General features: G+C 50.0%; 4 protein-coding genes across 4 annotated transcripts; 3 read left to right on the top strand and 1 right to left on the bottom strand.

The window, feature by feature from the left end:
• Window positions 1-4162: 4162 nt before the first annotated feature.
• On the top strand, window positions 4163-6334 carry Aspvir_006498 (uncharacterized protein; the record flags this gene model as incomplete). Its single annotated transcript, XM_043269694.1, has 2 exons — window positions 4163-6241; window positions 6296-6334. The coding sequence occupies 2 exons, from the start codon at window positions 4163-4165 to the stop codon at window positions 6332-6334; spliced, it is 2118 nt and encodes a 705-aa protein (XP_043125629.1).
• Window positions 6335-6981: 647 nt separating this feature from the next.
• Window positions 6982-7428, bottom strand: Aspvir_006497 (uncharacterized protein; the record flags this gene model as incomplete). Its single annotated transcript, XM_043269693.1, has 1 exon — window positions 6982-7428. One exon carries the CDS (start codon window positions 7426-7428, stop codon window positions 6982-6984), a length of 447 nt encoding a protein of 148 aa, XP_043125628.1.
• Window positions 7429-7723: 295 nt separating this feature from the next.
• Aspvir_006496 (N-terminal C2 domain-containing protein) lies at window positions 7724-9004 on the top strand (the record flags this gene model as incomplete). The annotated part of the gene is made up of 5 exons (XM_043269692.1): window positions 7724-7736; window positions 7830-7846; window positions 7896-7919; window positions 7976-8388; window positions 8440-9004. The coding sequence occupies 5 exons, from the start codon at window positions 7724-7726 to the stop codon at window positions 9002-9004; spliced, it is 1032 nt and encodes a 343-aa protein (XP_043125627.1).
• Window positions 9005-9298: 294 nt separating this feature from the next.
• On the top strand, window positions 9299-11596 carry Aspvir_006495 (putative respiratory complex assembly protein Rmp1; the record flags this gene model as incomplete). The annotated part of the gene is made up of 1 exon (XM_043269691.1): window positions 9299-11596. The coding sequence occupies one exon, from the start codon at window positions 9299-9301 to the stop codon at window positions 11594-11596; it is 2298 nt and encodes a 765-aa protein (XP_043125626.1).
• Between the last annotated feature and the right edge of the window lie 798 nt (window positions 11597-12394).

Below are 12394 nucleotides of genomic sequence, written 5' to 3'. Positions count from 1 at the left end.
CGAAATTCTCAATCAAGCGGTCTCAACTCCAGGTCCTTCAACACTGTGGTCAACAGGGGGTCTTGATAGATACGGGTTATTGAATCAGATAAGAGAGAGAATGGATATCATCTAGATCATCAAGCGGCTCAAAAGATTATACGCGGAGATGGTCAGTGGCCTCAATCCTCACATTAGTATCTTTCTCGGTTGAAGTATACAATGATATTGACGAGGCACTTGTAGCTGACGAGTCATTTGTCACTGCTCTGACCTCTGGACACAGTCGGCTGTTCATGCACATCTCGAATTGGGGGATGGAAGAGTGCTATGGGAACACTGGCGCTTAGAAAGTCAGGCCAATACACTTCATTGATTTGATAAGCCTTCCAGCTGGCAGTGTGATCAGAGCATGCAACACGATGAAATGCACCCTACCTGCAAAAGGAGTTGCATAGGTTCAGTGAAGCAAGCTGATTCAATTTTGCAAAGAAGTCGTAGTTGAGGTCAATGTGTGGTATTGAGATCTCTCTCAGCCCCTTGGAAACCCCAAGCATGAATGGATCAATATTACTGAACAGGTCTTTCAATGGAGCCTTATGAATTGTAGGAGCCCTGGTATAGCAGGGAATCAAACAGATTCTCGAGAAATGCTTGCAGTTGCCTATGATCATAAGTCCACAGCTACTTTCAAAACTTGCTTCAACAGGACAGGCTCGTTATCGACGGTCTTCCGGGCGAGACCGAGGTGAGTGCAGTACAACAATGAGCTGCTCAGAATGCAAAGGACTAGGACTTAGCATATTTCTCAAATCATTGAGACGGAGGGTTGATGTCTCCAAAACCAACACCGTCGGTATGACATTAACATAATTTGACTCGAATGGAAGCATCCGCAGGGAATAGCAAAGAGAAAGTAAAATCATTTCACCCCTTCATTTTGGAGCTCGACGTCTCGAAGGCCTAGTGTTCTTTGAAAAACACGCCATATAGCATCTCCATGAGGGCGAGTTCAGCCTCTTTGGAACTGCAGTTCCGGCATTGAGAAGCTCAATATTGCATTGAACCTGCGCTAAATCATTTGAGGGCCTCTAACTAAGCAGACAACAGCTTGCCTGTGAAGAGATTTGCGGCAGGTGCGCTTGATCGCACGAAGTAAGAGTTGATCGGGTGTGAATCGAGCTCGATTAATCGACTCGAAGTCGCTTCATAGATCGTCACTTGGTGCATTACTTGTTAAATTACAGCAGGATTGCAGGGGCGAGCGCTCCATGGTCGACCAATTCTGGTATTTGGTACTTATCCATAACGAACTTCCCCAACAAACGTGATCATTCTGGTGCTCGACCAGACCAAGGGCTGAGATGAAACGATGGTAGGGGAATGCTCATATAAACTCCTAAGCGCAATCATTGATCATTGACCTCGAGCCTGATCTGTGAGCGAGGGTCTTTTGTTCGCAGACGAAGTTTAGACCCAAAATCTGATAATCAGTGGAGATGGACGATTATCGTCCACATTGGAGACAACAACAACAACGCGAGACCAGTTGTCCGCGAGCGTTTCTCATCAAAGATCCTCATCAGAGGCTCTCCGATCGCAACATTGCAGTTATATCCAAGGCTTCATATTGGACTCCAGATAACCAAGAATAGTCGAATTATCCATGGAGAGGAAACCCTTGATGTTTGCGGTTGGAGATCTAAACTAGACATCTACTGAGCTGACTACGGGCCTCGCTCGTGCGGAAACTTTTGCCACTTCGCAGTGGTGGCCCAATGTAGAATAGCACAAATTTCGAAGTGGAGCATTTACAAGTCGTTCCTGAATTCGAGTCACGATAATTGGAAGTTGATGAGTCCATCCACACCACATTTGTGGTCATTCTGTTGACATGGGGAAAGCAGTTCGGAATCTGGGGTAATTGATATTGAATCAAAGCAAACCTGAAGATAAGGACGAAATGCTGGACTGCTGTACTAAGGTAGTAGTATTCTGTTCTTCGACAGAGTAAGCCATTGACGTGAGAAAAAGAAAGAACGCTAATGTAGGGGCTTTGGCGAGGAGAACCTTTTGTAAGAGTAAGAATCAAGTGACCTTGCATGGCATGGACTTGCCCTAGAGACTATTTCTGTTTCTCTTGCTTTAATCACAAGTAGTCTAGCCTAATTATGGAGAGTTCGCTGATTTTTTTTTTGGCAGATCCCATATATTAAACGACATATAACCTGGCCTCCGAGCACTTTATTCCCTTTGCTTTCATTGGAGAGGCATTGTTGAGCTTTTCCGAAGGAATGGTTACTGACGAGGGTGTACCTCTCTATACCTGGATATGAACTGTGATATATTAAATAGGATATTGGATAAAAATGCGTCATATTACATGAATCATGAAGAAAAATTGTCCTTAATCGAGGTCTCTGTCTTACTGTGTACCTGGGACCCCTGACCCCTGGGACATACTACAGTAGAGGATCAGCTTTTGGGCCCTTACCTGAAGAGTGGGAGACTCGAGACTCCAGACCGTATCCGTCATTGGCCTCATCTTCCCCATGTTTTTCTCCAATTTCGAGTGAGCCATATGATGAATGACAATTTTGGAAAAAGCAGCCGAAACTCGAGAAAAGAGGCGCAGAAACAAGATTTTTCTTCCCGTTTTTAACGCGAACGAGGACAAGAAAAGCAAGAACCCCGCTCGATGGTCATGAAAAGTGTCGATCACGACGACACTAGGCCAGGTCGCTGTGGGAATATCCACTCATCAGTTTGGATACTCGAGTTGGGAAATGACATGAGTTGCATTTTACCTTAAAGACTCGTGGATTTTGAGTTCTTTCTCATGGCACCCATATCACATGTTACCGAGATACACCTCGAGCTGTCTTCTCTTTGCCCTCGTAGTGCCTAACATTGCAGTTCGACGGCTCTCTTCGTCATAATTTCCCTTCCTACATCGGCCGAATGAACCCCACACTCGAGTTGGAACACAGAGGGTCTCCAGACTTCCAACTTCCAGTACCAACTTTCGAAGGATCCACGGGAACTATGAGTCTTTCCGGCCATGGTTCCCCACGGGCGTGTTCCGTCCCCGCAAAATGAGAACTACGACTACGAGAAAGTGAGAAATCTCAGTTGGCTCACTCGCTCAGGAGAAAGAATAATGCCAGTGCTCGAATGCACCTATCCATGGTGCTATCATGGTCGAACTACCACTAACACAGACTAGTGCCCACAGTCCCGCTGGGTGTTAGACTACCCCCTGGTTCCTGCAAGTATTGTTTTTCTTGCCAGGCTGCCAGGGACTATGGCAGTTCGTCTGTCCAAACGTGTGGCTACTCGAAATTCTCCTCTGCAACTCAATTGGGCTCAACCGCTCAGGCACCCTACTACTCCGTGACCACAAAGCAAGGCAATAATAATGACTGTCAAGTGCTCGTTTTGCTCAAACTGTCGATTGTCCGTGCCGATCACCGAGGTAGATGGAGCCCGAAAGCCAGACCCCAACTCCTCGTTCCTCAAGCGATCCCATCTCAGACTAAGACGAGACTAAAGTGCCACTCGCAATTTCCCGTGCCTCTAATTTGCTCCCCCCGCAGGGCTAAGAGCCCCTAAAAGACCAATTAGTCTAACATTGCGGTCTGGGGTGCACGGCTCATTCCGACTAAGCAGTGCTTGGGCTCCATCTCAGCGCCGCTACAGTTACCGTTCACGGTTCACCACCCCATGCTGCTGCGGCGCTGTACTAACATAGTAGTACTACAGGAGCTACTAGGCACCATGCTCCACAGCGTTCTACCGTCTTTGGTCCAAAAGATGGAAGAAAACAGATGACACACACCAATGATCGACAAGCTATGCTCTCCCAGTACGCTCGAAAAAGGTACTATCTCCGTTGCACGACCAGAAATCGCCCCTGCCGCTGACATCAGTAGTCTGGTCAATGGAAGGAGGAAACCCCCAACATGAGTTAGTTCACATGTGGAGATCAGACAATAGCCCTCGGTCTATTTCTTGTTTGCCCAACAGTAGCTGGACCTTGTGGAGAGAGTGGTTAGTGGTAGCAGATCTTTTCCGCGCAGCTGCAGACATAAAAGGAGCCAGTGCAGTCTTGGGGGATCTCGGCTCTACCTCTCTCCCAGACGTCGATTGCTGGCCATTCCCCTGTGAAGAGCATTGACCCAGCATGCGTTTCTCAACAGTCCTCTCAGCTCTTCTGCTGTCCAGCACCGCGCTCGCAACTCCAGCGCAGGTATCCTCACCAGTCGGTGCTTCAACACAGGGGGCTGTAGCAGAGGAACAGTCGGTAGCGCAGACAACGCACGTGGCAGAGGCCACTCCGGTTGCGCAACAAAGCGCAAGCACCAACCAGCAGAATGCCAACGCTGCCAACCAGGAGCAGAGCGCCAACGTCAACACCCAAGCAGCAGCAGCACCCGCAACCAGTGCCAGCCCGGCTGCCAGTCAGAAGGATGGCAACCCGCTGAATATCCTAACCAACCTGGTTCCAACGAACACTGCTGGTGAGCAAACCCAAAGTGTCTCAACGGCCACTCCAACTTCTGCCTCTGCGGAGAGCTCCTCTAACTCTGAGACCGCCACACATGCAGCTGCGACAACCGCTGCCGCTAGTACCGGTTCAGGCTCATCGTCTGGAGGTGCGTCGGACGGGTTTTCCGGAAACATCCTCGGAGATCTGCAGAATATGTTCCAAGGCATTTCGGGGCTCCTGTCTCCCACCTTGCTGAAGGATATCGAATCCTTCTTCCATCACTTCGCATACCTGTTCGATGACAAGACCACCGACCAGACCAAGTCTTTGATCGATACCGGATACAACCTCCTCACTCCTGAGCTGACCAAGGAAGTGCTGGGTCTCTTGAGTAACGCCAATGCCTTGCTCACGCCCAGCTTCGTAAATGAGACTCAGGAACTGATCGGCGCCGTCGGTCCACTACTCACACCTCAACTGTTCAAGCAGATTTCGACCCTGCTGAACAATGGCAACAACCTGCTGACCGCTGACTTCGTCAAGGAAGTCAACGGTTTGATTGGTAACGCCAACACGTTGTTGACACCCGATTTCGTCAAGGAGACTCGCGCTCTTATTGAGGCTGTTGGTCCTCTGTTGACACCTGAACTATTCAAGCAGATCTCATCTCTGCTGAACAACGGCAACAGCCTGCTGACTGCAGACTTTGTCAAGGAGGTCAATGGTCTGATTGGCAACGCCAACACTTTGTTGACAGCCGATTTCGTCAAGGAGACTCGCGGCCTCATTGAAGCTGTTGCTCCCGTTTTGACACCCGAACTGTTCAAGCAGATTGGCACTCTCCTAATCAACGCCAACTCTCTGCTGACTTCAGACTTTGTCAAGGAGGTCAAGCAGCTCATCAGCGCTGTCGGTCCTCTCCTGTCGCCCGATCTATTCAAGGAGATCAGCGGTCTGCTGAACAACGCCAACGACCTGTTGACTCCGGACTTCGTCAAGGAAACCAGAAGCCTGATTGGCGGTATTGCTCCTGTACTGACACCCGGCGTGCTCGCCGAGGTTGGCGCCTTGTTGACCAACGCCAACGATCTCCTCACGCCAACCTTCGTCAACGAAACCCAGGGCCTGATTGGTGCTGTGGCGCCTAACATCACTCCTCAGCTCTTCAAGGAGATCGGCAGCTTGCTGAATAACGCCAACTCTTTGTTGTCCACGGACGGCTTGCACGAGATCCAGGGCCTGCTGAGCAACGCCAACGATCTGCTGACACCCGACTTCGTCAAGGAGACAAAGAACCTGATCGGCGATGTCTCGCCTGTCATCACGCCCGAGCTTCTTGGACAAGTCGGAGGCCTCCTGAACAATGCCAACAACCTGCTCACACCCAAGTTTGTCAACGAGACACAAGACTTGATCTACGAGGTCGCTCCCGTCATCACCCCCGAGCTTCTGGCTGAAGTCGGCGGCCTGCTGAACAACGCCAACAAGCTGCTCACTACCAAGTTCGTCGAGGAAACTCAACACCTGATCGACAGCGTGGGGCCTGCCCTGACCCCCGCCCTATTCACCAACGTTAGCTACGTCCTGGGCAATGCTACCCAGCTGCTGACGCCCAAGTTCGTCAACGAGACAAGAGACCTGATTGATGGAGTCTCCCCTGTCATAACACCCGACCTGCTCGCAGAAGTCGGCGGTCTCCTCAACAACGCCAACGATCTTCTCACCAGGAAATTCGTGAATGAGACACAGGTCTTGATCGAGGATGCATCTGAGGTATGTTCCGTAACCCTTAAAACGACGAGGCAAATCTCACTAACATAAACCTAGTTGCTCCCCGTCTTGGTGAAGGTCTTGGGCACGTTGTAAGAGACTTGAGCCGCCATGCATAAGGGCCTATGATTAATGGACACGAATTTATTTCTTTTCTTTTTGATACATATGAGAGGTAATCACGCGCTTCATGTTTAATGATATTCATGTTGAGGACTGTTATGTGCCGGGCCATACCGGTCGAGTGGGGTTGATGTCTTTATAATCCGTCCATAGCCCACAGGAAATCCACGGTTCATGTCAAGACTAGACTCTGATTGTGCCATGCCAATAACGAAGCACTATCATGCAAGCTTGCTGAAGATCTGACTCGAGATGCAGCCTCATCTTAGTAAGAGGACAACGACCTCTCGTAGACTTGGCGCCATGCATCTGCAAGCTAAGAAGCTCTCTCTCTGCCCATGAGGCCCGCGCTTCAAGCCCTGGTAGTTGTATCCCGTCCGTATGCTCTGTCGGGCAGTTTGGCGTCTTGAAAGCCAATTGCAGCGCATATAGTTGGTGACTGCTGCCAATTGCTACAGAATCCAGAATATGGAACCACTCTGGGACGTTCAATGGCTGTATCCTCTCTCCAACAGTCGCGCAAGGGAGCCGTGTAAGTACTAAGTACCCAACAAGCCGTGCACTCTTGGTCATCAAATGCGTCCTTACGACGTCAAAAACCAATCTCATACCAAGCCAATTCAACCCAAGGCTCGAGACGGAAGTTCCAAGCCCCTAACCTTCTGATACTTCGATAGGACCTTCATCTCCGTATCCCGCTCCTTGACCTTCTTATCCATGGCCTTTTGCACCTCCTCGCGTTTCCTCTCCGCCTCCTGGATCTTTCGCTTCGCTTCCTTGGCCACTTGCTCCTGCGCTTTCAGCGCCGCGCTAGGGGATGGGTATTCCGTCCGGAGGTGGTTAAGGTGAGACCGGATGGAGCCAGATTCGAGATCGATGGGGGCGCAGGTGACTGGGTCGTACTGGTGTGGTTTTAGGGGCGAGTTCGGGACGCGGATATCGGGGAGGGATGGGTGGATGGGTGTTGTGCGGAGGGGGGAGTCAAGCGGGACTGGTGCGTTTAAGGGATGGTTTGTTGTTAAGGTTGAGTCGGACTCTGCGGGAGGTGAGAGAGGCTGTTGGTCCATTTTAAAAATTGGAAGGGGGAAGGCGCTTTGGATAGTTGTTGGATGAAGGTTGAGAATTGATGAGAGTACCTCTCCATTGCTGAACATTTGTCGATGCGGGTCGGTAGCGGTGGGATTCTGCCGGTTGAATGATGGCTGACCGCCTGATTGCTGTGCGGAGATGACCGCGGAACTGTACCTCTTATGAGAGACTCCAGTTAAGGGAATCCGAAGACAGAATCGGACATTTCATCGTTTCGGTAAATGAGAAGGTAAAGGCAAGGCGCTCTCGACTGACTTTGAAGCCTCGCCCACTATGCAGGCTTTTGGTATGCGATCACTTCACTCGCTGAACGCTGCGCTGCGCAGCGCCTGATGACCTCATGGTCGGTACAACTTGAAGCTGATTCCACATACTGTAGTTCCGAAAAATAGGAGGGTAAGTGCTTTGTGTAGGAGGAGTGGGCAATGCTGAACTCGAACCTTAGCCTAGATTCGAATTTATATTGAGAGTAAGTCTGATCGGTTCGCATATCATAGGTTCTTACTAACCGAGATCTTCGCTCAGATCATCGACCTAAATAATGTGCCACTTGTGACTGGAATGGCGTTCGTTAAATGGCGTCTACCATCGTCAAGTACAGCCGAGCATCATGGTCATACGGACAAAGCGATCATCATTGATCATCGAGCGTACTGGAACTACGAGAAATCCCTGCAGGTCAGGCTTACGATTGATCGAAATCAAACACTCCATGAATGCGAACTCGTCCTAGACATCATACAAGAGTTTGGGTCTGGAAGGCACGGCGACAAGAATCTTTTAGGAAGGATCAGGCTCAACCTTGCCGAGTATGTCGACAAGAGCGATGACGAGGAAGGCATCGTGAGGAGGTACCTGATGCAGGATAGCAAGGTCAACAGCACGCTCAGGGTTGGGATTGTGATGCGCCAAATCGATGGCGATCGGAATTTCACCACGTATGTTTTATTATCACGAAACATAACCAGTCTGTTACTGATTGCTAGCAGTCCGCCCCTAAGGTCCGCCGCGGTTTTCGCAGGCATCGCGGGTGTAGTCTCCTCAGAACAAGCTGATCATGATGACCTTGGCCGGCTACCGTCCATCAACACGCAGAGTAGAGAGGTTGCTGATATGCAGGACATGTACCGCCGCACTCTGGCTGCTTCATGGCTGTCTGGCACAGGTGACATCCCCGCGGATAAGTTGATCGAGGACCTCTTTGCCACGGGTTCTTGCGGGAACGACGAAGATCCTGATGCTCGCTCTCGAAAAATGGCGGAGAATCATAACGAACTTCGCCCTGATAGGGATACAGACACAAGGCAAACCAGATCAGGGAACAGATTGTCTCCAAGTTTCGAGAGGCGGCCAAAGAGCTCATCTAGCCGATTCCGCAACGAAAGTAAAGGGTCTGACTCCTCTGGACACATCAGGAAAGGTGGCAGCATTCAAGAGCAGCTCTACGACAGTGCAAGTGGCAAGGCCTGGAAAAGCCGTAGTGAAGTGGATGAACTATCCGAATTTGATGTACGAGAGGACCTGCGGAGCTGGGAGGTCTCCGTAAAGGAATAATCCCGTAGCGCTCATACTCTTGTCTTTCTTTTCATCTTCTTCAAACTCGGACTCTCTCTCATTAACATGTTTTACTTTAATTATTTGTTGAAACAGAAGGATTAAGTATCTTCCGTCAAACAAAGACGACCTCAAGTCATTCTTGTGGCCTAAGGCACAAGTCATAGTGATCAAACTTCCGCTTCCAGCCTAGCGTATCTTGACCGATAAGATTGCATGCAAAGCTACAAGAAACTATTGATTGCGAGGAATTCATGGAGCAGCTGGCTCGAAACAATTCGCCCATTTTCCCATATGCTTACGCGGTTCTCAAGGCCGGCAGCAGGGCGTCTGGCCTGTCAATACATCTCCCCTTGTGGAGAAATTCTACGGTCATCAACGAGTCGCCAGCGTGATGCTTTCGTCCGCTATCAGAACACCGCAACCGACCCCGAGGACGAGCCATCGTCTCGCCGTCGACCTCGAGCCAGGTGGACAAACCAGAAGGAACATCCTAGGAGTCAGAAGGTGACGCTCGATGTCGACTCCTTGGGAAAACCTGGGGAGATCGTTGTCGTACCGCATCGGACCCGCCGCCGTCAAAACTCCGAGATCAAGCGCGACACATCCGATAAATCTGCCCTTCCGTTCATGCTAGAAGATATCGAAAACAAAGATACTGTTCTCGAATCTGCTACCATTAATGAAAGCATACAAAGCTTTCGTGAACCTCATCGACCGCACGACAAGTTGTCCACCAACGATTGGGAAGACCTGCGGAATAGACTCCAATCATCCTTTACCTTTCAACAGCTGTCAGACTATATACAAGAAGCGAAGCAAGAGGCTTTGGTCCAGAAGGATGGGGAACCACGAAGTGAGCGCACACCCACTGCTGTCTGGAGACCCGGAACTTCCATGTTTCTCGAAACCGGTCCAGTTTCGCAGGGAAGCTTTGCCGATAGAGTCGCCGTGACACAAGCCCTGAAGGGGAAGCAACTCCTTGCAGAGAGAATTCTACGAGACCGCTGGCAGCTAGGTGTTGCTGGTGAAGTTGGCCAAATCGACATCCGGCTCCCCGCGTACTCGTTATCGCTGCTGCTCAACTCTGAGCATTTCTCTTTCGAAGAATTGGCCAGCTTACACGACGCCAAGATTGACGTCACCCGTTCGTTAGGCCTCGTCAGAGTAACCGGGTCTCAGCACACATGTGAATCGATTCGCGAGATTATATACGATGCAACGAACAGAATTCGACAGGAAGATGTCGATCTACCTACGCCAAATAATGACACGTCTAAGAGTGGTCGTATTTTTACTCCTGATTTCCTTGCATGGGTCAGCAAGACCTATGGGGTTGCATTCGAGCAGGAGCTATCACAGGGCGTAACTAAGATGTTCTACCTTGCGGAGAACAGAGCAGATGCGGACAATGCTCGGAGAACCCTAAACCTGGCGATCTACAACACAACTTCTCCTGCGATACCCTTTGGCACTTACTTATCCGCAACCCAGTCGGCTAGTGTCTACAATGTAGATCCAGAGCGAAACGTCCCGTGGTTCGATCGGCAAAAGGCATGGTTTCGGTTGGCAATGTCATCTGCTCAATCCTCCGAAACGAAGGTGCTGGACACACCGTATTTCGATAAGCATCAATCACTTCTGTCAGACGAGCTGCTCAAATTACTCAGAAAATCATCGCCATCAATCTCAGAACGCAATGGTATCAGTGAGACCGTGGTAGCCGCCGCTGGCCAATGTCTGTTCTTACGCAAGCCTTCCTTCGAGACTCAGACCCTCAGCGCTTCTCAGCTGGGCAAATTGAATCTTCCTCGAACTTTCACTACAGACGTTCCCCGAGTGACGTCGTTTCTCCGTACGCTCAAGCCACGTCTGCCCGATGATGACCAACAGTTTTACCTCTTCCGGTTGATTCCAACCGCTGCCCATGCAAGCATCTTTCCGCGACTCGAATTAGAGGTAACGCTGACAGGATCACACCGGTCCTCTGGCTCTGATGCCCAAATTGGGATCCATAGCGTCAAAGCTGAGCTGGCTGAGAGCAGCGTTGACTATCTGCTTCCCGAGAATGGCCTTGACCTTCGGTTTACCAGAAAGTTGTACCGCGATCTACTGTATGGACATTCTGAGAATGAGTCAGCTGAGAACATTACGGTGGAAAGCCTCCGGGAATGCCTGCAGGGCATATTTTCTAGGTACATGAACAGCGAAGGTGAAGCGCCTCTACCTGCTTTCACTCATGTTCCGCTCCCCAATCATCTATTGAAGGGAACTGTCAACAGCGAACCAGACAATTCGGGTAACCACACTACTGCGGAATACATGTTCATGCCAGTGAATGACCTTAGGAGCACGCGCATTCATCGCTATGATTTCAATGGCCAGCAGCTCAACTATGCTTTCTATGAGAGCGGGCCGTTTAATCCCTACCGAACGACGGAGATCTTCCTCGACATGGATCTCACTGAGGGTGACACCTCCACAGGTCCTCCTGCCGAGGGTGCTATGTCTCCGGACCCACTCCATCGTGGGTTCAACTCGTTCTACGGTGCTGCTTGCTCCCTGGCATTCGAGCTGGATAGGGCTTGGTGAATGGATTCGGTTTAAGAGCTATCACTACTGTATAATATGTTTTATATTGTATTATAATCATGAGACCTTGTTTGCATAGAATCCTCCGGCGTCAAGCTGGACAATGTACATGCGCCAACTCTACAAATGCGCTGGCTGAATGATCATAGGAATATATATTTGCCTTGTCGGAGATCAAGTCGATGCATCTTTCTCGTCCCAGACCAACCGAGGGTTGTACGCATCGATACAGTCATGTATGTCCTCGAAAATACTCAAACAAAGAGTATGCTATGTGTTGCTCAGGTGCATGTGGTCAGTTGCCAGCTGTAGCCCAAACAAGTAATCAGTCACAGACGCTGGGATTCATTAGTGCTCAACCCTTTTTGAACCCATTCAACGACTTAAGATGCCGTCGAATATCAAAGAGAAGCTACTAGGAGGCATTGGAAGTCATTTCGACAATAATATGGTAACTTGCTGACTGTCCGATCATTTCAACTCACTTTAATGTCCTGTAGGGCAAACAACTACCTACCTGCCTTGGGCGGTCGGTGGGCATTTGACGTAGTTAGCGAGGGGCTCCGCATCTGAACCGAGTCGGGCTTCAACTTCTCTGCGGTTGGATAGATCTCCCACCCCGAGACTTCTCCAAAAATCTGCAATTTCGTCAATGACATCGCTATTGTGCCCTTGACCTTGAGTCGCTGTGCTATCATCGTCTGCGAGTATTAGTCGACTCGTCGCAGTCCTGTCTGACCGTCCTGAAATAGAACCAGCTTGACCGTCATACCTAACCATGAAGATTATGCGGACACG

Source organism: Aspergillus viridinutans (genome assembly GCF_018404265.1).
Source record: "Aspergillus viridinutans IFM 47045 DNA, scaffold_4, whole genome shotgun sequence".
NCBI classification, from domain to species: Eukaryota; Fungi; Ascomycota; class Eurotiomycetes; order Eurotiales; family Aspergillaceae; genus Aspergillus; species Aspergillus viridinutans.
This window is presented reverse-complemented; position numbering and strand designations above follow the sequence as displayed.